This window comes from Egretta garzetta, unplaced genomic scaffold (assembly GCF_000687185.1).
Source record: "Egretta garzetta isolate BGI_Z169 unplaced genomic scaffold, ASM68718v1 scaffold452, whole genome shotgun sequence".
NCBI classification, from domain to species: Eukaryota; Metazoa; Chordata; class Aves; order Pelecaniformes; family Ardeidae; genus Egretta; species Egretta garzetta.
Window position 1 is genome coordinate 200,897 of NW_009258796.1, and position 20,211 is coordinate 221,107.

General features: G+C 41.5%; 1 protein-coding gene across 6 annotated transcripts in view; it reads right to left on the reverse strand.

Moving 5' to 3' along the window:
• Positions 1 to 4,616: 4,616 nt before the first annotated feature.
• Positions 4,617 to 20,211, reverse strand: part of CRAMP1 (cramped chromatin regulator homolog 1) — a 44,250-nt gene continuing 28,655 nt past the window's right edge. For 3 of the 6 annotated variants that reach the window (XM_035889326.1, XM_035889327.1, XM_035889328.1), the window contains 11 exons: positions 19,080 to 19,257; positions 16,092 to 16,273; positions 15,345 to 15,419; positions 14,076 to 14,157; positions 13,258 to 13,362; positions 12,090 to 12,268; positions 11,437 to 11,517; positions 10,097 to 10,331; positions 9,653 to 9,817; positions 8,858 to 9,003; positions 4,617 to 6,372 (listed from right to left, as the gene is read on the reverse strand). In XM_035889326.1, coding sequence (XP_035745219.1) covers positions 6,208 to 6,372; positions 8,858 to 9,003; positions 9,653 to 9,817; positions 10,097 to 10,331; positions 11,437 to 11,517; positions 12,090 to 12,268; positions 13,258 to 13,362; positions 14,076 to 14,157; positions 15,345 to 15,419; positions 16,092 to 16,273; positions 19,080 to 19,257 — 1,593 coding nt within the window. In that variant the 3' untranslated portion in view covers positions 4,617 to 6,207. Of the gene's footprint in view, positions 6,373 to 6,840; positions 8,315 to 8,857; positions 9,038 to 9,652; positions 9,818 to 10,096; positions 10,332 to 11,436; positions 11,518 to 12,089; positions 12,269 to 13,257; positions 13,363 to 14,075; positions 14,158 to 15,344; positions 15,420 to 16,091; positions 16,274 to 19,079; positions 19,258 to 20,211 lie in introns of those variants that run through there. The other 3 variants (XM_035889324.1, XM_035889323.1, XM_035889325.1) reach the window with 3 other exon arrangements.

Here is a 20,211-nt window from a genome sequence, read left to right on the forward strand (position 1 = left end):
GGGAGGAACCGCCGTGACGAATTACCTCAGAGGCGGCTTTGTAACCCAGCGACCTCGGCATCGCGGCTGCTGGGGGCCTCCGCTGCACCCCGCTGGGCTTGCCCCTCAGCCTGGCCGGGGAGGCAATGCGCATACGTGGTTATCGACCCCCGCGCCCACCCTGGCTGTGAACCACCCATGGCTGTAGCTCACCTCTTTCTCCATCACCGGGAACTGTGCCCATGAAGCGCTTACCACGCTGCGGCTGCCGCTGAAGCAGCGCCAGGCAACTGCCCGGGGAAAGCCATGGGTTTCCAGGAGCTGACAGGGCCACGGCCAAGGAATCAGCACTTGGCAGTGCTGATGGCCTTGTTAACCAAACGTTTTTCATTGTTAGCAACATTACAAGTTAAAATTTTCAGCTGAAGATTTTATTTAATGGCTCCACAGCTTTCCATATGCCAAGAAGTAAATTTAGAGGCAGCCATATTGCTGCTTTTGTCTTAAATAATTAAAAGAAAAAAAACAACAAAAAAATAACACACCAAAAATATGTACTCTACCTGCAACCTCTTGCTTTGCTAATCATTCTTTATTTCTGATGTATTCCTTCTGTTTTTACAGTATTAAATTTTGGTCATTAAGGGCAAAATTAGATAACCTGTGAGAAAAAGCAGTAGGGTTTAGTACCAGCTTTGACATAAGGTGGAAAAGAACTGAACGTCTCCCTTAGCTGTGTGCCTTTGCCACAGCAGGGTGGAGGTCAGAAGCTGCACAGACAGAGCTCAGGCTTGGTCGTCTATTCCAGTTTTCTCAGTGGTAGATGAGTCCTCACTCTTTGGATGGAAAGGAAGCACCAAAGAATATTACTAATAAGGTTTCTGTTGAGCTTTTTAAGCATTCTTAATGTCTTATGATCTAGTTTAAGAACACTCTCGTACTTCCTCAACGCATAATTAAACTAAAGCTGCCATTGTGTATTGCAGAGACCAAAAATGTGTACAGAAGGGATTAAGTTAATGACATAGATCACACAATAATCCACCTGGAAAGGAACCTCAGCTCTATAGTCTAACCTCCTGCTTAAAGCAGGATGAGCTACATCAGACCAGCTTCCGCTGGGCTTTATTCAGTTTTGCCTTGGAAAGCTCTGAAGACAGACACTGCACAGCCTCTCTGGGCAACCTGTTCCCTTGCCTGACTGTCCTTGGGGTGGAAAGTTTTTCTGGTAGTGGCTATATAAAACATGATGGCCTGAATACAATCTCTACATCTAAGTTCCTGCTTATCTGAAGCTGTGAAGGGGGAAAAAAAAAAAAGCTAGGGGGGAAAATAGAAACCAAGATATATTTATTGTACCCTTGGGCTTGGTGGGTTCTTCTGGGAGTTAGTTGGGGTTTTTTGGTTGGTTGGGTTTTTCTTTTCTTTTTTCTCTTCTTCCTTTCTTCCCCTTGTTGCTGGTGACCATGGACAAAGACAGGACACTCAGGGCAGCCCACCCTCTGGTCTGACCCACTCCTGACACTCACAATTAGCAGAACCTACTGGGAAAGGAAGCTGTAAAGCAAAACAACCCCAACCCAACCAAAACCTTCTCTCACCATGGTGAGAATCATGAAAATTCTGAGATGGGAGATGTCAATGGCAGCTATGCCACTGATTTCACTGAAGCCAAAATTTCACCTTGGAAGGCTTGGCCTTATGGACACGTTTCCAGGGGCCATTATTATGTAAATAAAGGTTAAATGAAAGAATCTTATGGGGCATGAATGGCAAGTAACACACTGGACATAAGTTAGACCAAGTATTAGTATGTATTTATGCACAAGAATAAAAACAGCTTTACAAGTTGAATTGGAAATTTAAACAGAGGAAGTTTAACAGCTTTTGTATATTATATTAAATAACCAAAACACCTTTTTCCAAAATTGGTAAAGAATAAATAATATAATTTACAATATGGTACAAAAAATAATCAGTAAGGACAGGCATTCTGCTTTATACATACACTATATAGGTATATTTATAATCTATAAAACAAATTCACATCTCAAACAAGCCAGAAACCTTAGATGATATGGCTTAACTATTATTAAAAGAAACAGCATTAAATTTTGCTGCCAGAACCATAAGCTCTAAAGCAGTTATCATATTTCAATAATTAATGATAACTTATTGCCGTAGTGCTTGCCAAGGTTTCACTTACTTAACATTTACAAATTGCTGTGAAATTAAGAGATTCAAAGGTTTGAAAAGGTTAAAAAAAAGTGCAGTACTTTCCTTATAAATGCATCCGAAGTCTGAGTGTAAAAAACAAAACGCAACTTAATTTCCACTCTGGGCTCTGCGGAGTCAGTAAATGAGATGTCTTTATAGATTAGATTTGATCCAAGCCATTTAATTAAATTTAGAAATATAAAGAGGGGTGTCAAGAAAAGGCTTAACGATGCCGTATTAAAAACAATTAGTATTCCTATGCTTAGTAGATTTAGTGATAACGGATAAAATGAATTGTGGGGGTAATCAGGACGCAACACCCAGCAAAAAACCCAGTTAGCGCACACATGCACACAGAGGCAGGTCTAATTCTTAGGATGGAGTACTGCTGTTCACCCAGACCATGATGACAACAAATACTGAATTTTCTGCTATAACTTCCTTATTACATATAGTCCCTAAACCAACATGGGGAAAGCCTAGAGCAATCCATACTAGCACTGGAGGTTGTTAGTGTCCATTTGTCCTCTCAGCACCCCAAGAAGCTACCAAGCTAATAACAAAGTCACATTTACCTCAGAAACAATCCTGCGTGCGTTTCAGCATAACTTGCTTGAATTTTGCTTAGGATAGGCTGACGCTGTTACACACATGGATTTTGTTACTTCTGCTGGGGAAGCTGAAATAATTAAAATTGAGAAAGTTTTGTGTTTTACAAAACCATAATGTGTGTGTGCATATATACACACCTCCACACACCCCTACACACCCCCCAGTTTTTCGCTTAAGCAGTCTTAGGCACAATCTGATGATGACTAGTATTGTAAAGCACATACATCCACCTAAAATCTAGAACTGGTGGAGTCAAGAGGTATGTTTAAGTGACCTTTCCCATAATAAGGATAACAAATTCTGTATCAATTAAAAATTAACACAATGATCCAAGTTACTTCCAAATTTTTCCCTGATAAGACTTACTTGTCCTGAAAGGGCTTTATCATTAAACTGCAGTTTGCAAAGCATTACATTTCTAAAACCAAATTCTGTTTCATAATGACAATTTTTAAGAGGCTGATGCCAAACATGTTTCTAACCACAAAATTCTGAGTGCAGAACTGACCTCTGTCATTTCCACTGTTGTTATTACTTGGTGGTCCAAGTCTAATTGCAAAGGGTCAGGATATTAACATTCTCTGATCTCATGGCATCATTAAAAATAGCCACTATGCTGACTTAATTCTGCAATTCTGTTACTCCCCTATGGCAACTGAATGGGCCGAGAAAGGGCACTTTGACAGCTCCCCGTATCCAAGGTCAGAAACTCTTTCCAGGTCTTGATGTGCTTGGCCATATAGGTGCAACAACACTGGCTCTTGTTCTAGGCCACCAAGGAGTCAAAACCAGTGTCGCACCCACTCCACTACCAGCACGGATAAAGAAGATGAAATGTTTGTCAAGCTACCTAAATACACTGGAGGCCATCGGGCTAGTCTTTCAGTATTCTGAAGTTCAAGAATGAGAGTTTGGATTTTTTTTTATACAGTACTTGATTAGAATGTATCACATCTCCTCCTGCATGTCCTGTAATCCACAGCTACAGTAGGAGCCCTCTACTTTTGTCCTGCAAAACCAAAGGATTTTTGGAGGTACAGCATACAGGATAATCAGCATTACTAATGTAAGACGCCAAAGCCAAGAGGAAACAATCTGGAAAAGCTCAAACCAGAATACAGCTCAACTCTAAGTGAAACTTTAAAGTTTGAGAGGGAATGACTCGTGAGGTTAATGGGTATCCTCTCCCTACCAAGGGTGAACGCGCAGAGCGATACACTCCTCAGCATTCTTTTTTCTGACAGCCTTAACTTTTTATATTCTGGGTCTACATGATTTCCTTATAATTGCATCGGAACTCCCAGACAAGGCTCTGTAAGAATAATGGAAGAAGTAACGACAGAAGGACTTAATATCCCACATGACACGCAGTCGGAATCGGGAGTTAGCCCACAGGGATGAAATTCTCCGTTCTTCTAGGCATGATTGTTTTCTTGCCAGTAACACAGCTTTGCCTCCCTGCTGGGAACATCCAGTTGTACCAATGCTGGTTTTACACATCTGCGTGGTTCCTATGTCAAAGGAGAGAATGTAGCAACCCGATAGGTGGGGTCTTGGAATGTTATCCAAATCTCACTATTGTTTGAGTGAAACCAGGAAGGTTGCTCTGGGCCACACAAAAGGTGCATCAGAAAACTTGTTACATTTTCTCTTAGTGATAGAAAGCGTAAGGCAAACTATATAGCGGTTAAAAAAATAATCTACATAAAGCAGGGTGAAGTGACCGGGAAAACAGCAAATCCAGTCAGTGCATCGTGAGCAAGGTTACAAGAAGAAACTCCCAGTCAAATGCCTTATAAAAGTAGCTAAAGGCAGGCAGAACTACATCCACCAAGTATAGTGCAAGTTGGGAAAATGAACCCCTGATAATAGCCTAAGAGATGGAGCAGTTTTATTTATTAATAATATAGAGTTGAGGTTTGTATAGGACTAGCCCCTTGGATAAGTTCAGAGCTACTTAAAATAGCCAAGGGACATCCTCTTACTGGAGAAGCAGACAAGTGCTTAAAAAAGGGGCACAATAAAGGTATTCTCTCTCATGACTGGTAGGAAAGGAAATAGGAAAAGTCTCCTGAGTTGTAAGGGCAGAACTGACGGATAACCAGCTATAGAGAAATAACTTTTATTCCTTTGAACCCGCTGGTATCAGGATCTGTGTCCTTCAAACATTAAAACACTAACATTAAATGCTTAGGGATTTAGTAGAGGGAGCACCAGATCCACTAGTGCCTGGGAGTGAACTACAATGAAAAGTGATGCCCTGAGGTACTACAGAGCACACTGAATTCACAGAACAAGGAGAAAATAACCAAGGACTAAGGGATTAAGCTAGGACTTGACACCTCTCCTCTTCATGACAAAACAGATCTCAACAACTTTAGCGTTAACATATTATTTGTTTCTATACATTACAATATTCTTTCCTATTTCCTCTCCCAGGTAAATCCTCAGTTTTTGTCAAGAAAGATGGCAATATATACAGGTTTCCAGCAAAGCTAAGACTAACTATGACAAAGCTTTCATAGTGATTCCAGTAAGCTCTTTTGCAGTGTTTCCTGACTTAAAAAGCAACCGTTCTTCAGGGAAACGAAAAAAGCACTCTTCCACTCATGGGCGAGCAGTGCAATGTGATGAAGAATCTCAAAGGTGGAGAATATGAGTGCAGTCAGGATGACGATGATTGTGACATGTGACGGGGTTTAAAAATAGAGGAAAATCCCCAAGGATCCATGCAATCTGGGAGTAGGGTGAATCAGAGCTCCCCTACAAAACAAGCAAGCAGGTACGTTCCCTTGCTGGAATGGTCAAACAACAAAATATAGCCAAAGAAACAGAATGGTCTATAAAAATGAAGCATCGTAGAGTTGCAGCGCCTTTGAGAGAGTGCAAGAAAATTCAGTTTGACTGATTGATAAAAAGAGTGCCAACTAGGACATGTCAAGATGCAAAGTGATTCCCATACCCACCCACACCCTTCATCCTCCATAACTTCAATATGGATCCCAAAACATGGCGTTTTGATTACTATGCAAAAAATAATTCACATAGGGGAGCTTCTGGCAATACCCTTCCCTGCTTGAGCTTCTTGCTTAGGCCATTCCAAAGTATTGAGTCCAGGACTGCCCCATAAACCTGCCATCTTACATCACTGATGCAGGGGACACACCACTTGCTTTAATACTATTGCATGTTTTGTTGTTCCCAGTATATTGCACGTTCCAGGACTTGCAAGTACTTCTTCAGACCTTTGAAGACAACGCTTCTCTTTTACAAAGAAGTGCACAAGACAGGGACAACTGAGCCTCAGCTGCTTCTCGACAACCTGCCCTTGCCATGATCCAGCGCTGCAAGCTCCAACTTTAGCTGAGCAGTCTACACCAGCCTGCTGGTCTCATACACTCACTGTGAGAGATCCCCAATTGGGGGACCACCACCGCCTCCATCAAACAGAATTTCCCTGCGGGTTGGCTCAGGTATTGACAGTTCCTGGGCAAGGTCATTAAAACGAGATATGTAATCTATGCTGTTCTCATTCATCATGCAAGCCAGCTGGGAATCCACCACCTAGAAGAGACATGAGAGAAAAGAAGAGCTACATGTCAGTGGAAACTTCACAAAATCACAGAATTCTTTAGGTTGGAAGGGACATCTTGAGATCATTTTGTCCAACCATCTAGCTGCTAGGGTCAGCTATAACAGGTTGCCCAGGCTCTTGTCTAGCCAGGTGTTCAATTATCTCCATGAATGGAGATTCCACAACATCTCTGGGCAACCTGTTCCAGTGTTTGACCGCTCTCACATTAAAAAAAAGTTTTCTTGTGTTCAGGTGGAATTTCATGTGTTTCAATTTGTACCCGCTGCCTCTTGTCCTGAGAAGAGTTTGGCTCCCTCATCTTCATTTCCAGCCTTTCAAATGAAAGATATACTTTATCTCACTTTATCTGAGTTAGAGAATAGCTTTCATCCACAGCTAAATTGAAGCCTCTAAAAAAACAAACCAAAACCCCCCCCCCCCCCAACCCTGTAGTCTCAGTGTGCCTTAACCTGCCTATCCTTAATTCAGCATTACGATGCACTAGTAGATGCGCTGTACAAGAACTCTATGGGTATTACCTCTAACATAACAACTGCATTTGTAAATAAAACTTGATTCTGCAGGACACTTAATAAAAGGCCTTTCAAAATTCTCCCATCATTAAAGCCATTCTCAAATGATACTTGCTTCCTCTGAAGACTCCCACACAAACCCACATCTGCCACAACAGCTGCTCCGGTGTGCCTAAAATGGTGGCTTATCCCATCTTCTTCTGAAGGCAGTTTGTAAGATCAAGGGCTGCAATGTCACTTCAAATTCACAAATAAATTATCATATATTCCTTTAATTAGCACACACCTTGACAGATTCTCACCACCAAGCAAGCAGAATGTTCATATTGATGCCAGAAAGTGGAGCTGCATGTCAAGTCTGAAGCTGCCAGGGACCCATTAAAACAGCATGAGCTTGCTGCAGCTTCTGGTTATACGGTCTGTACAGAACCTCCTTATCCAAATCCAAAGGGCAATGGAGGAATGACATTTTCCTTCCATCAAAGCCCCCACAAATTTATAATGTACATGAATGACTGTAAACTGTAGGATAATTAAGATTAGAAGGGATCTGAAGAGGTCTCTAGTTTAACTTCCTGCTCAAAGCAGGGTCACCTAGGAGGACAGACCAGCTTACTCAGGGCTTTATCCACGTTAGTCATAAAAAGCTCTGAAGACAGACACTGCACAACATCTCTGGACAACCTGTTCCCCTGCCTGACTGTCCTCAGGGTGAAGAAGTTTTTCTTTATACATAGTCAGAACCTTTCTCAATTCAGCTTTTGCCTGTTCTTCCCACCATGCATCACCACACTGTGAAGGGCCTGGCTACATCTTCTTGATGACTTCCCTGCAAGTACTGGCAAACAGTTTGGTTCCTCCCGCCCCGAAGGCCTGTCTGGGTTGAACAAGCCTAGTACCATCAGCCTTTCCTCACAGACAGGTGCTTCAGCCCCCTAATCGTCTTGGTGGCCCTTTGCTGAACTTGCTGCAGTATCTATGTCTTTCCTGTATTGGGTGCTCAAAACTGGTCACAATATTCTAGGCATGGTCTTGCAGCTGTTGAGTAGAGGGGGGATCATCATCGCTTTGTTCAATCTACCGGCTATGCTCCCGTTGAAACGGCCCACAACACTCTTGGCCACCTTAGCTGCCACAGAACATCCTGGCTCCTGTTCAGTTTGCTGTCCATTGGGATGCCCAGGTACTTCTCAGCAGAGCTGTGTCCTGAACAGTCAGTCTCCAGCCTATATTGCTGTCCGGGTTATTCCTTCCCGAGGGCAGGACTTGGCATTTGTCCTTGCTGAATTCCATAATGTTCGGGGCAGCTCATTCCTCCGGTCAGTCTCTGTCCCTCTGAAAGGGAGCTCTATCCTCAAGCGTATCAAAACCTTAGTAACTGCTGGTCTTCACTCCACCCCTTCAAAAGATTTCAAAACAGAAGGGTAATTCTACCAGCAGAGAAAATAACTCAGCAGCATAGACCTTCTGCCATTCTCCCAAGCAACTTAGTGTTTAGCCATTTCCTGCTTCTTCCTTCTCAACCTATTTATTTTTTTCTACCAGTCCTCCAACTGTACTGTAGCTGCGTCAGTATCAACCTTTCTCTCATCTTTAGTACTTTCAATTCCTGCTCTACAAAGCAGGACACACAAAGCAGAATGATTACAACGCTGTCAAAACAAAGATACTTCCAACAAGATGAACATGACATGGTAAACATCCCCGAGCAAAAAGAACCTGGGTCGAAGGGGCTCACAACAGCTTCTTGCACCAGCTCTGGTGCAACATACCCTCAAAGTCATGTTACATCTTTCCGTCAAGACTATAACCCCATTTTACTCAGCTCAAGTGCAGATGTCAAAGCATCTTTGCCTTAAGTATCTCAGAAGATATGACGGACAATGTACAGTAACACTGCGCTAAGAGGAAGCCGACAGCCGACTGTACTTTGATGACATACCTCTGCTACGTCTGCCAGAGACCGTGACACAAAGGAGTCCCGCGAGTTTCCATCCAGAAGGCTGGGTCCCAGTAAGGAGGTGCCACTGGCAGTCCCAACAGGAGTTGGCAACATTTTTCGTCCCTTCTCGGGGGAGATGAAGCTTGCTATAAAGAGCAGGCACATCAGTCAGTCACTGCACTGCAAGTTTGCAATTGGGAGGATAAAGAGAAGGACAAGGAAACTGAAAATGGAGGACAGGTATCTATTTCCTTTATCTCTTAAAAATTATGTGTTACCAGCACAAACACCATCAGCACACTGCTAACAGTACAGACTCATCACGCTGGCCCCATTAAATATTAACTAAAAAACCCACTAACCAAACGCCAAGCAAACCCAGTGATCTCATGTCTTTGAGATTATGCTCACCCAGCACAGAACAAAGCCTATTTCTCCAACAGCAGAGCCGAGGGCATCTTTTCATTTTGGCAGAACAGCCCAAATGTCTCAACCTAACTGATGAGTCAGGCTCCAAACAGACTACAAAGAACTGCCAAGGAATTATTCGTCCCAAGGTATGGGCCCCAATCTAGCAACAGATCTTTTCAGGAACAGACTTGTAAAGGGGAAGAAAACGTACTCAAGGCAACACTGTTGAAATGAAAGCAAGAAGTAAGGGAAGAATTCTACAAAAATCCTACTGGGTTTACGATTTTCCAAAGGATTCACTTCTAAGAAACAGATTTTATTTATTTTTTTTATTTAAAGGAAAGATCTTTGTTTTGTTGCAGTTCTCTGCATGCTGACACTTACAAAACAAGCTGCTGAGAGACGAGTCTGTGGAGTCATTGGGGTACCACTGGGGATCATGGCTGGGAGAGGCAATCCAGTTCTGTTGAGGACTACTGGATGGGGACGGAAGACTTTTGGAGCTGTCACTGCCATTCAGCTTTGCAGGAGAGAGAGAAACACCTTCACCTGTAAGCCAATGTCAGGAATCACTGATTCAGTCACAATGGTAAAGTTATAGGACGCTGCACTAACTTATGTTTAGAAGGGAAAAAAACAAAACATCCACCTAGATAGGCTAGAAAATAAAGGCTAAGCACATAATTTTATTTCCAAGCAGTATTAAAAAAAAAAAAAAAAAAAAAAAAACCAAACCCAAGAACTGCTTCCTGGAAAAGTTTCTGCAGACATGTAAGACGACAGGGATTTTTACGTTAATAGGAAGACTTTAGCTAAGCTCAGACTTACTGTATTGACCAGAGCTGATAGCTATTTCAATGATGGAATCACTGATTTGAGTGGCGGGTTCTCCTTGAGAAAGCACATCTTCAGGGGGTCCAGGCAGAGAAATATCCAAGAGAGCAGAAACATTGGGAGGAGAGAGTCGGGTACTGGAAGCCTCTGCTGAGGGAAGTGGAGGGGTGGAAAGACCATTTGGGAGGGGCGCCTTGGACAATTCTGACAGAGAAAGGACTGATGTGCCCTGTTATAAGAAACATAGTTAGTTGTTCATGAATTTATGAAGGACTTGGAAATCTGTCTGAAAAGCAACAGCTTAGCTCCTAAGCATCAGATTAAAATCAGACTTTAAGAAAAAAAAAAGAAAAAAGCAGACTAATAGTCCAGCAGATAATATTCCTAAAATTTTAGGAATATATTAGATATATAATAAATTTGTATTCTTTTCATGAAAAATATCTGTAAGCATAAAAAAAAGCTTTGGCCCATATCTCGCCAAATCATCTGGAAAAGATGCCGGCCTGTAACACTCCAAAGAATGTTTAATACAGCCTACATAACAGAAACAAGCATAATAATGAAAGTAACATGATTTTGATGAACCTACAAGATAGTTCTTAAGAATTAGATTCTGTGTGATTCTGTGATTAAGTATTAATTTGCCTTTGTATAGGCAAAAACCCCTGTAACTTCTTGAAAAGTATATAAGCATTTTAAGCTGCTAACTCACTCCTCTTTACAGCCAGACTTCCCAAAACTCAACTGATCTTTTTTAAGGAGTCTCATTAATTGTACATCGTACAACTGTTTGTGACTCTTCCCTGATGTAGTATATGCAAAGCTGTCCTCAGAGCAAGAGCCAGAACCTAAGGCCCCATTACCACAAATAAATGCCTAGTAGGTTATGCCTTAACATCTCTGCTGTTAAAAAAAAAACAAACAAAAAACCAAACCCACACTTCCCCTCCTTTATGCTCTCCAATCACGTGAACTGTTTTTGCATGTACCTGTCACAGAAAGGGTGGAAAGTGCTCCACTGAAAGAGAAAAACCTGTATTCTGAGGCTTAAGTATCTAACACAAGGTCCTGGATCCCACTGGAGAAGGAAGTTGGGGGGGGATAGGATGACAACACTAGCAACGTAGGTGCTGCCACAGTTACTTTTTAAGTATCTACATCTAAATTTCTTTCTTTAAATTTCTCCAGATGCTAGAGATCTCAGTTCTCACAAAACAGTACCAATGATGTACAACTACCTGGGAACAAGGGGTGTTAACTAGTAATACCAGTGGGTTCTTTTTCAGAACTCTATCCATTTCATACAACTGTTCTTTCAACGCATACTCTACCTGGAAACCATCAGGAACAGACTCCTGCTCATGCCGTGCTGGTAGGCTGATGAACGGCACCCGACACCCAGGGCCTGAGCTCTAGAAGTGTAACAGAAAGCACGTGAGTGACAAGTGTTTACAGAAGGTGCTGCAAAGGTAACTGGGGAGGTAAGAGGCAAGTGCCTATCACCACTTATGCACGCTCTTCTAACTTATCATGCCTTTCAAAACTGTCCATCAAGTCTCTGAGAAAATGACATGGACTGACATGTATCTGGGTCTCAGTAAAAGAAACAGCAAGCAGAGATCAGTTTCCATTCCAAACACATCCCTAGAAGTTCATGTTTTGCCCCAAATTCCCTCCTGAATTACTGCCTATTGAAATGCTACTGTTTCTTTTTAAGCCCAGATGTCTGGATGGCCAACCTCCAACAGCCTCAGAGCTGAAAGCTATTCTACAGGATGGAAATCTGCTTAGTGGATGATGACTTGATCCCTCAACCCTGAAATACACAGGGTACAACATAGATCTGGGTTTGCTGTGATAAACGGGTCTAACAGCAAGCTCCAGGAGAAGGCTCATTGCAGAGTCATTAATAATATAACTTTTTTACACAATGAAAAAGCAAGACACTTAGCTACTTCAAAAAACATGCTCAAGAGACTCTGACCTCTACAGTGGTGATGGAGCCTCCATTCTGATGTGCTACTGTTGACTCCTGCCCTGTTACCACCGTGGTCACTCCGTCTGGTGACAGTGGAGATACACCTGACAAACCATCCGCATCCAGGACAGGGACAGGGCTACCAGGGATGATACCAGCACTCTTAGCTGCCAAGTCGATAGCACCTTTTGTGAAACAAAAAAAGCAAAAACCACATTACAAGCCTTTTCTTCAGGCAACTACTTTGTTGTGACTCATCTAAAAGATGACTTGTTAAAAACTGCCCAGAGTCAAAACTTAACACACACAAAAAGCAAGAACAGCAATTATCTGATCAGCTAAGCTACATCAGCTGTTCCCCTTCACAAAGTGTAACACTTCTTTCAGCTAAAATGTTTAATTACACGTTATCAGGTATATCAAAACTGTTTAGAAAAACATTCCAGTTCTCCCCCTGACCTCTCTTTCTATTTTTTTTCTTTTTTGTCCTGCAAATCTTTAAGTATTTCCTCATGCCATTCCTAGAAGTTTCCTATGCTTTACTAGAGGAGCTATAAAATCCACAGAGCCTTCTTTTGTTATCTTGCCTCTAGCAGCCACTTAAACTCAATATAAAAAAACATATGTTGTTGCAGGGTCAACCTCACCCAGATCTTTTAAAATCCACTTAAAACATCTGAATGTTTTTCCATCACAGAGAATCCTCCAAGTAAAAAACAGAGGCAGGCATTGTTTTCACTTCACTTATCATTCTCACTATGGGACCCATTCTTTTGTTGCAAGACAGTATTTGCTTGGGGTACACCGGCATGGTAATTCATAACCCCACGTTAGTAGATAAACTATTTATAAGTCTCTTTCAAATATGTCACAACCCCTTTTCAAGTGGTCTTACAACAAGACATCACAGAAGTGCTCAGCTTTGGTTATGAATTCCAACCCCTTGCTTTGCCTGCAGGTCAGACACAGCGAAGAAACCTGGTTCAGGCTGTCCCACCACTGACTGCTCCCTTTCTGCAGTCACACAAAGCCACACAAGTTGGCTTTGTATCATTAACACAGCTGTTTTCTTTTAACTTCCAGAGGCACTAATCATATTACCTGGGAAACAGAAACCAACAGTGTAACATCCTATAGATCACAACAGACCGTGACTCTCTAAGAAATGACTTACTAGACAGATGGTTGGTAGCCTGTGTTGGAAGAACTTTGGGCACAATTGGACGAGAAACAGCAGCTTTAGTCAGTGAGGACTGGATTGGCCGAAATGAACCTCTCCCTAGGGTAAAGGATTAAAGACCTCTCAAGCAAACGAAATCTAACACCTTTAAAGCAGAGCACAACACACTTCAATGGAAGCAAACAAATTCCAAGCAGTAGCAAGCTCCACGAACGCAAATAGTGGAGACGATGAAACAGACTTGAAGTTGTAGCTGAAGCTAACCAGTGCCTTATCACAAAAATGCAACAGCAAGCATTGCTGTGTTATTGAAGCTGTCTCATGCTGATTCTGAGACTTACACCAAGATGGGGGATCACCTGTACTACCACTGTACTCAAGAGTGTATCAGCAAGAAGGACAAATGGGCAGTACATTAGTTATACTGTACAAAACTTAAACAGTATCCCAGATACTAGGAAAAGTCCAGTATAAAATCCAGACAAATGATTATGCCCTACAGAAAAAAAATTCTTATTTAAGTAATTTATTCCAAAATTTTGTCTCCTTGTAGAGAACTCCTGACTATTCCCTGCTTTCAATACTGGGAAACAGAAAAAAAAAATTTCCACCATAATCATGGCTTGCTTAATGATCCAGGAGAACAATCCCATCATCCTGCAGGAAGTGACTCGAGCAACTGGTAAATGACTCTGGGGTTTTGAAAGGATATTCTCCTCTTTTTAGAAATGATTCCTTTATGCAGTTATAGCGGATGCTTTCCAGTCTATCTCATGGCAGCATAAAAGTGACGGAAGATAATGCAGACTCACCTGTAATGGATGAGTTGGATAAGATAGAAAAGGAACAGACATGCTGGGATGGATTTCCAGATGGCCTGGGGAGCAGTGTTCTCTACGTGAGAGAAACAAAATAAACCAGAACATATTTAAACACAGAACAGAGGGTAGAGCTCATCTTCTAAGGCACAGAAGTTCATGACACCTTCCAGAATAAGCAGAGTATCTGCATGGCACGACTATTATGCAACAGACACAGCGATAAAGCCTGTGCAATCTTTAGAAAGAAGCTACACATAGGAATCATGTTTTCTCTGTAAGAGAATTTCCACAGGGACAATTCTCAGAGAAATGCTAATTAGAACTATATTCGCAGTAATTTTGAAATCTCCCACAGAATTACAGCAGTGACCTTAAGGATGGGATCTAGTCCATCTGCAAACTGATCTTCCATTACAATTAAACAAGTGTGAATTAACGAGGCAGCTGTATGTACTCGAGAGATCTTAAAACAAATGGAATTGCACAGACCAGACTATCTCAATACCAAAAAATAGTTATGTATGTAATTTCTTAAGCAGAGCAGAAGAGACAAAAGGGTATACTGACACTTAGTAACTTTGTTTTCTCCAAACAAGTTTCCATTATTTTGGTTTTAGATTTCCTGTATGTTCCACCTGTGGTTTCACAGTGGCATACGGCTTTTTTTTTTGGGTTATCAAAGTAGTCTACGGGAGGTTAACGCCGGCCTACCACCAAAGTTCCATGATAACAGGCTACCTCTTCCATACATCTCTTTGCAAGTCCCATTTTTTTCCAGAAATCATTGTTCTTTCAAATAGCACGATGTTTTATCTCAGAGGTTTATACCCACCCAGTTTAACAGCCATGAGTGAGTAGGAAAACGGAAAAACTACGTAAAGGGAGATGTTGTCGCAATAGCACTAACAGCTCTAACAAGGACCGATCAGGTACCACACGAACACACCACTTGTGCATGAGTACCAGCAGGCCCAAACAGCAGAACCTGCTTTCGGATGAAAGACTTTATTTTTCCCAAGCTGCCTCATGCACTGGACACCTACTGTCATTGACATTCCTCATATAGGGAATACAACATGGCTGATTACAACGTAGGCTAAAATGCTTGGCTTGTTCCTTCACATGTTCAGCTTCACTCTTCCAGCAGATGTACGAGGGAAGTTCAGGTTTTTATTTCGGTTAGGTGTAAATCATTATAGCCTTACTGATATCTATTCAGGAAGCAAAACAGGCATTTCACACTTTGCAAATCATTCTGACCTGCACTACTAATGGCTTCCGCAGGTGCCTGTTCCGCAGCTTCCTTGGCTTTGGCAAGAAGAAGTCCGACTGCATCTGGACAAGAACAGGAGATGCGTTAGAAAGTATTTTAAGCATGCAGACACAGAATAAATTATACCCCCCAAACTCTATTTTTCAATAAAGTTGTGACTATTTATTAAAATACTGCGTTTTGTTTCAGACAGTAGAATATTCAGTAGAATACTGCTAGAGTAGGAAAATTTTCCACTGGGAGTGTATTTTTTTTTTTCTTGCTTTATGGAGATGCAGCTTTCTCCCAAAAAAAAGCCATTTCACTACTTAACTACTGCAGCTTCCTATGAAATTGTTACCAAGACTGTATATATAAAAATAAAACTATTATTTGAAATAAATACAGCAATGAGGTTGTATTAAAATTAGCTGCACAATAAGAAGGATATCAGTTTTGCTAAACCTGGCAAATACATTTGCTGGAGCAATTTAATTAGAGAGCGAGCCAGTTTCATCAGGCTGCATGATGGCATTCAGGTTCAGGTCTGAAGAGGTGATGTCACTTCAAAGCACAGTTATTTTGTCAAAATCTGACTAACCTCAGCTTATTCAATGTTATGCTTGAGCATCACCAGAAGCACTGCTTCCCAGGGCAGCCCATACTCTCTGATGAACCAAAACCACCCTCTAATACCTACTGGAAACTGGCTCGGGCACAACATGCTACTGTTTTCATCCAGTTCTCTCACTTACACTGATTGTGTCTAAGTGCTGCCGGAAGGTCAGTTCTGCTTCTTTGCTAGGCAAGAACAGTTTCCCATGGCGGCTGTTGGGTGGTAGAGTTGTAGGAACTGCAAATAGTCCACCATCTGCATCAGTGCTTCCAGAACTAGAAGGACCAGCCACCAAGAGAGGTCTAGGGAGGTTTCTCAAACCTAGAAGATTTTAACAGCAATGTAAATGAAGTAAAGTGAAAACAAAAAGAAAAGTAACTACTTAGTAAGTGAAGTATGATACAGAGAGCTGGGACTTAAAGGATTCTGGCTCTGCCACCATCTGTTTGTGATCTCAAACCGTGAAACTCTAAATACTTCAGTTTTCTCACCTGCAAACTGGCAGTATCTACCTGCTTCACAAGGACACTGCAAATATTCGCTTGCTTTGAAATCCTTGGAAGAAGGGGGTTAAATGCAATTTTACACTACTAAAGAAACTAGAATTTAACCGACTGTGTTAAACAGTTTATCTGTTCAGCTTGTAGAAATACTTGAGGGCCCTTCCCACTAAACAAACTATATATCCACCATTCCTTTTGTAGGGGAAGCTAACACAGACACAGACTCATTCTACAGTGTTTATATTTTATTTACACTCTCCTCCTCACCCCGTGGTAATTCAAAGTGCAACCCCAATAAAGTGATTCTGGTCACAAAAGAAATGAAAGAGGAGGGATCAATTTACCAAAATACCTTCCAAAAAATGAGTTGTCTTCAAAATACTTTTGGCACATGGAAATAATGGCATCTGGTCCCAGTAAAACTCCATTTACATTTAAGTTTAAAAAATATTGTAGGGTTTCACAGTGCTGTGCCCACTCTGCTGGCATCCAGCTAGGATGACAAGCAGTCCTGCTGGTATGCCGTTCCGAGATAACCGAGCCTACCTGCCTCTCTCCCACAGCAGCGCTCGCTGCACAGGTAACGCTGGGGTTTGTTACCATAGACAGTAACAGCTATTTTCATGCTCCTGGTGCACCCATGCTTCTCATGGTACTCCAGCCTCCGCTGCTGGGCTGGAGACCTCAGCTGCGGGGCAGCAGGCACCTGACGCGCCCAGAGGGGCGAGGAAGCCGAGTGGGCAACAGCCTTAGCCATGCCTGCTGCCTCCCTGCGCACAGCACAAGCTTGGGCCACCCTAAGGCAGAGATAGGTACATGCAGCAGTATTCAAGAAGTGTTTTGAAGAGCATCAGACTTTATTTACCTAACGAATAAACCTGCCCGTTTTATCCTCCTCGCATTTAATATATGAAATTGCCACCTCCACCCTGCTGCTCTAGATTCTGCTGTTTTTCCACAGGTTAGTTAAAATTACACTGTGACACTGTATCCAAAAATCAATTCAATGCAGAACAACATACACATTTGTGCCTCCTGCCTGACCAGTAGTTAGAGAATTGTTAAATACATTATCTTTAAAAAAATCAATAAAGGGATGCAGCTATAACTATATAATGATATTTTAAGCACTATAGGTGATGTTGCATCACAGCTGTTGCTTCACTTTTTCTAAATCTCTCTGCATGGTTCTTTTTATCCGCTTTTTTTGTCTCTCCAGCTAGCTATGTGGCTTTTGTGGAGCTGTCAGTTTACTAACACTTTCAGTTCTTCTGGAGTGGACATAGGCTACCTTCTAATCTTTATTTTCTACTGAGAAGGCCAAACCAATTTATCTTTAATTAAAAAAAACCCAAAGGATGGAAACCAAAGAGCAGCTAGCCCCTAGGTGGACTCAGGACCAAAGTCTATGAGGGAGCACACCTAGAAGGCTCATAATCAAAAGTAACCTAGCAGTTTGCTTTCTGACAGCCAAGTTACTGCAGTTATTTAACAGCACTGTATGTGAGGATACAAAGCAGCTTGAAAATTACTGCATACTAAAGGATGCAAACAAATCAAAGGCTAACACGGACAATTATATTAGTTTTTGAATCAGTGAAGGTCTGTGTAAACAGAACAGGTGTCTGTTTCTAGAGGATCAGATACAAAAGCACTGTCATCTCCTTGCCATTTCTGCCCAATAACCTCAGCAGATGATCGCTACCCTTACTTAAAAGGCTTCAGAAAGGATTTTCAAGGCATTAGGGAAGCATAAACTCAATGTTGTAAAACGAATTTTGCAAACTAAGGAAGTTGCATTCTACTTTTAAGTCTGATTTAAAAAGATATGTCCTTCAAGCCCGTGTATCTACTAAGTTATTGGCTTTTTACTAGGTATTCAAGGAAGTATATCTTTGTCTGCAAGTAAATGCAATGAAGCTTTAGACAAAGATGAAATTCCTGTAATGCCATTTTAAAATTAAAACCACACAGAGCACCAAGGATGTTTTACAGCATCAGTTAAATTGCTCATGGTCCACTGCTTCTTACAGCATGGGTGTGAAAAGGACAGCATAAGAATCACAGTTGTTCCCAGTAACCCTGACACCTTCATAGACTTTTCTGAAGTCATAAAACATTTGCTGGCAAATGCAACTGGACTGAAGAACAGAACCGAAAGCCTTGGTCTGCATGGCTAGGTCTCGCAAGCTGTAGCAGCTGTACCTTCTATTAAAAGGTAATTCATAATCACTCCATATTTTGTAATGGCAGAATGGCACAGAAAATTTTCAGTAATTATTTTACCAAGAAACTTTACACCACATATTTACTCTCCTGCTCTGTAAGCGTTCGCTCTCTTGAAATCCCACACGCTGTATCAGTCAGCTCCTAACAAATGCCAGCTTCCCTAAGAGTGACTTGTGAGAGCTCTTCTGGACTGTAAACTGTATTATTGACACGCACTGTTTTTCAAGATTCAAAGAAGTACTGAACTTAGGACAGCTCTAAAGCAAATTAACACTGAGCAATGCTCTGAAACAGTTAAGTTTTTAAGAGTGAGAACACTCATTCTCCCAGTGCTACATCATGGCATGAGGTACTAATGGTCTGATCTCCTGAAATGGATTTTCATGAATACTCACCTGAGGAGCTGGAAGCAGCACCAGGAGAAAAAGTCTTGTTGCTGCGAAGAGCAGATTGATTTCGTGCACAACCTGGACTCCTGGTGCTGATGGCAATCACCTTTCCCGGAGGAGTCAGGGACTGTTCCTCCTGAGCAGGCTTTATAGGTGACGTGGCAACAGAGCTCATCTCAGGCGTCTAAAAATGCGCAAACATTAAGTGAATATTGTGTACTGTTACTACAAATATATTGTTAAACTCATTCTACTTAGGAAGCTTAAAAAAAAAGAAATCTGACATAGTACAATATCTAAGTACTCTAACCAATACCTGTGTGTGTGTGGTAGGCAGCTGAAATTCCCTTCCTGTGCATTTAGCAGTGTTAATTGATATTATTAATTTATGTTGCAATTGGGTTAACACTCAACAAGCTTCAAACAGAGTGCTGGACCATTCAGGATAAAAATAAAAATAAATAAATAAAAGGTAAATACACATTTGTCACAGTAACAGAAAACGTGGGGTTTTTTTTAATTCAGTACAGAAGTGATTTTCACAAACTCTAACCATCCAGAGGGCTCCACCAGTTGGAAGTACACCTGGATAAAAATATTTTGCTCTTAATTCTAATCAAATACAGACCAATAGTTTTGAATTTTTTCCCATCCCTTCTCCTATTTCATACTGTAATACAGCAATACTAAGAGGCACACAGCAAGGTGCTTTACTGATTTTCCAGGCCTATCCAGTTATTCCATTAAGTTGTTTAAATGCTTTTCTACAAAACGCTCCATTTTTAAGGAATCTGTGTGCACCACAGGCATAAAATTACCACCCTCACTTGACTGCAGTGCCATTTGCTGCAGTTTGTTTTATGCTGGTAATCTTCATTTAAAGGAACAAACCACAGCACGGTTGGCCATTTTGGCTTTGTTACATATTATCTTGAGAGAATAGCAGGGATCTAGACAATCAATCCTTCCTCTGTTCAAGTACCCTGTGGCAAAAATACTACTGTTCCTGTCATTGCTGGATGAAACGCAGATGATTTAAGAGAGAAAACTTAAAAAGTCTGCAGTACTTTCAATTAGGCAGTAAGTATCATCCTTGTCTCTCTGACTATGTATCAGTCCCACGACGTTCACTGGAGCA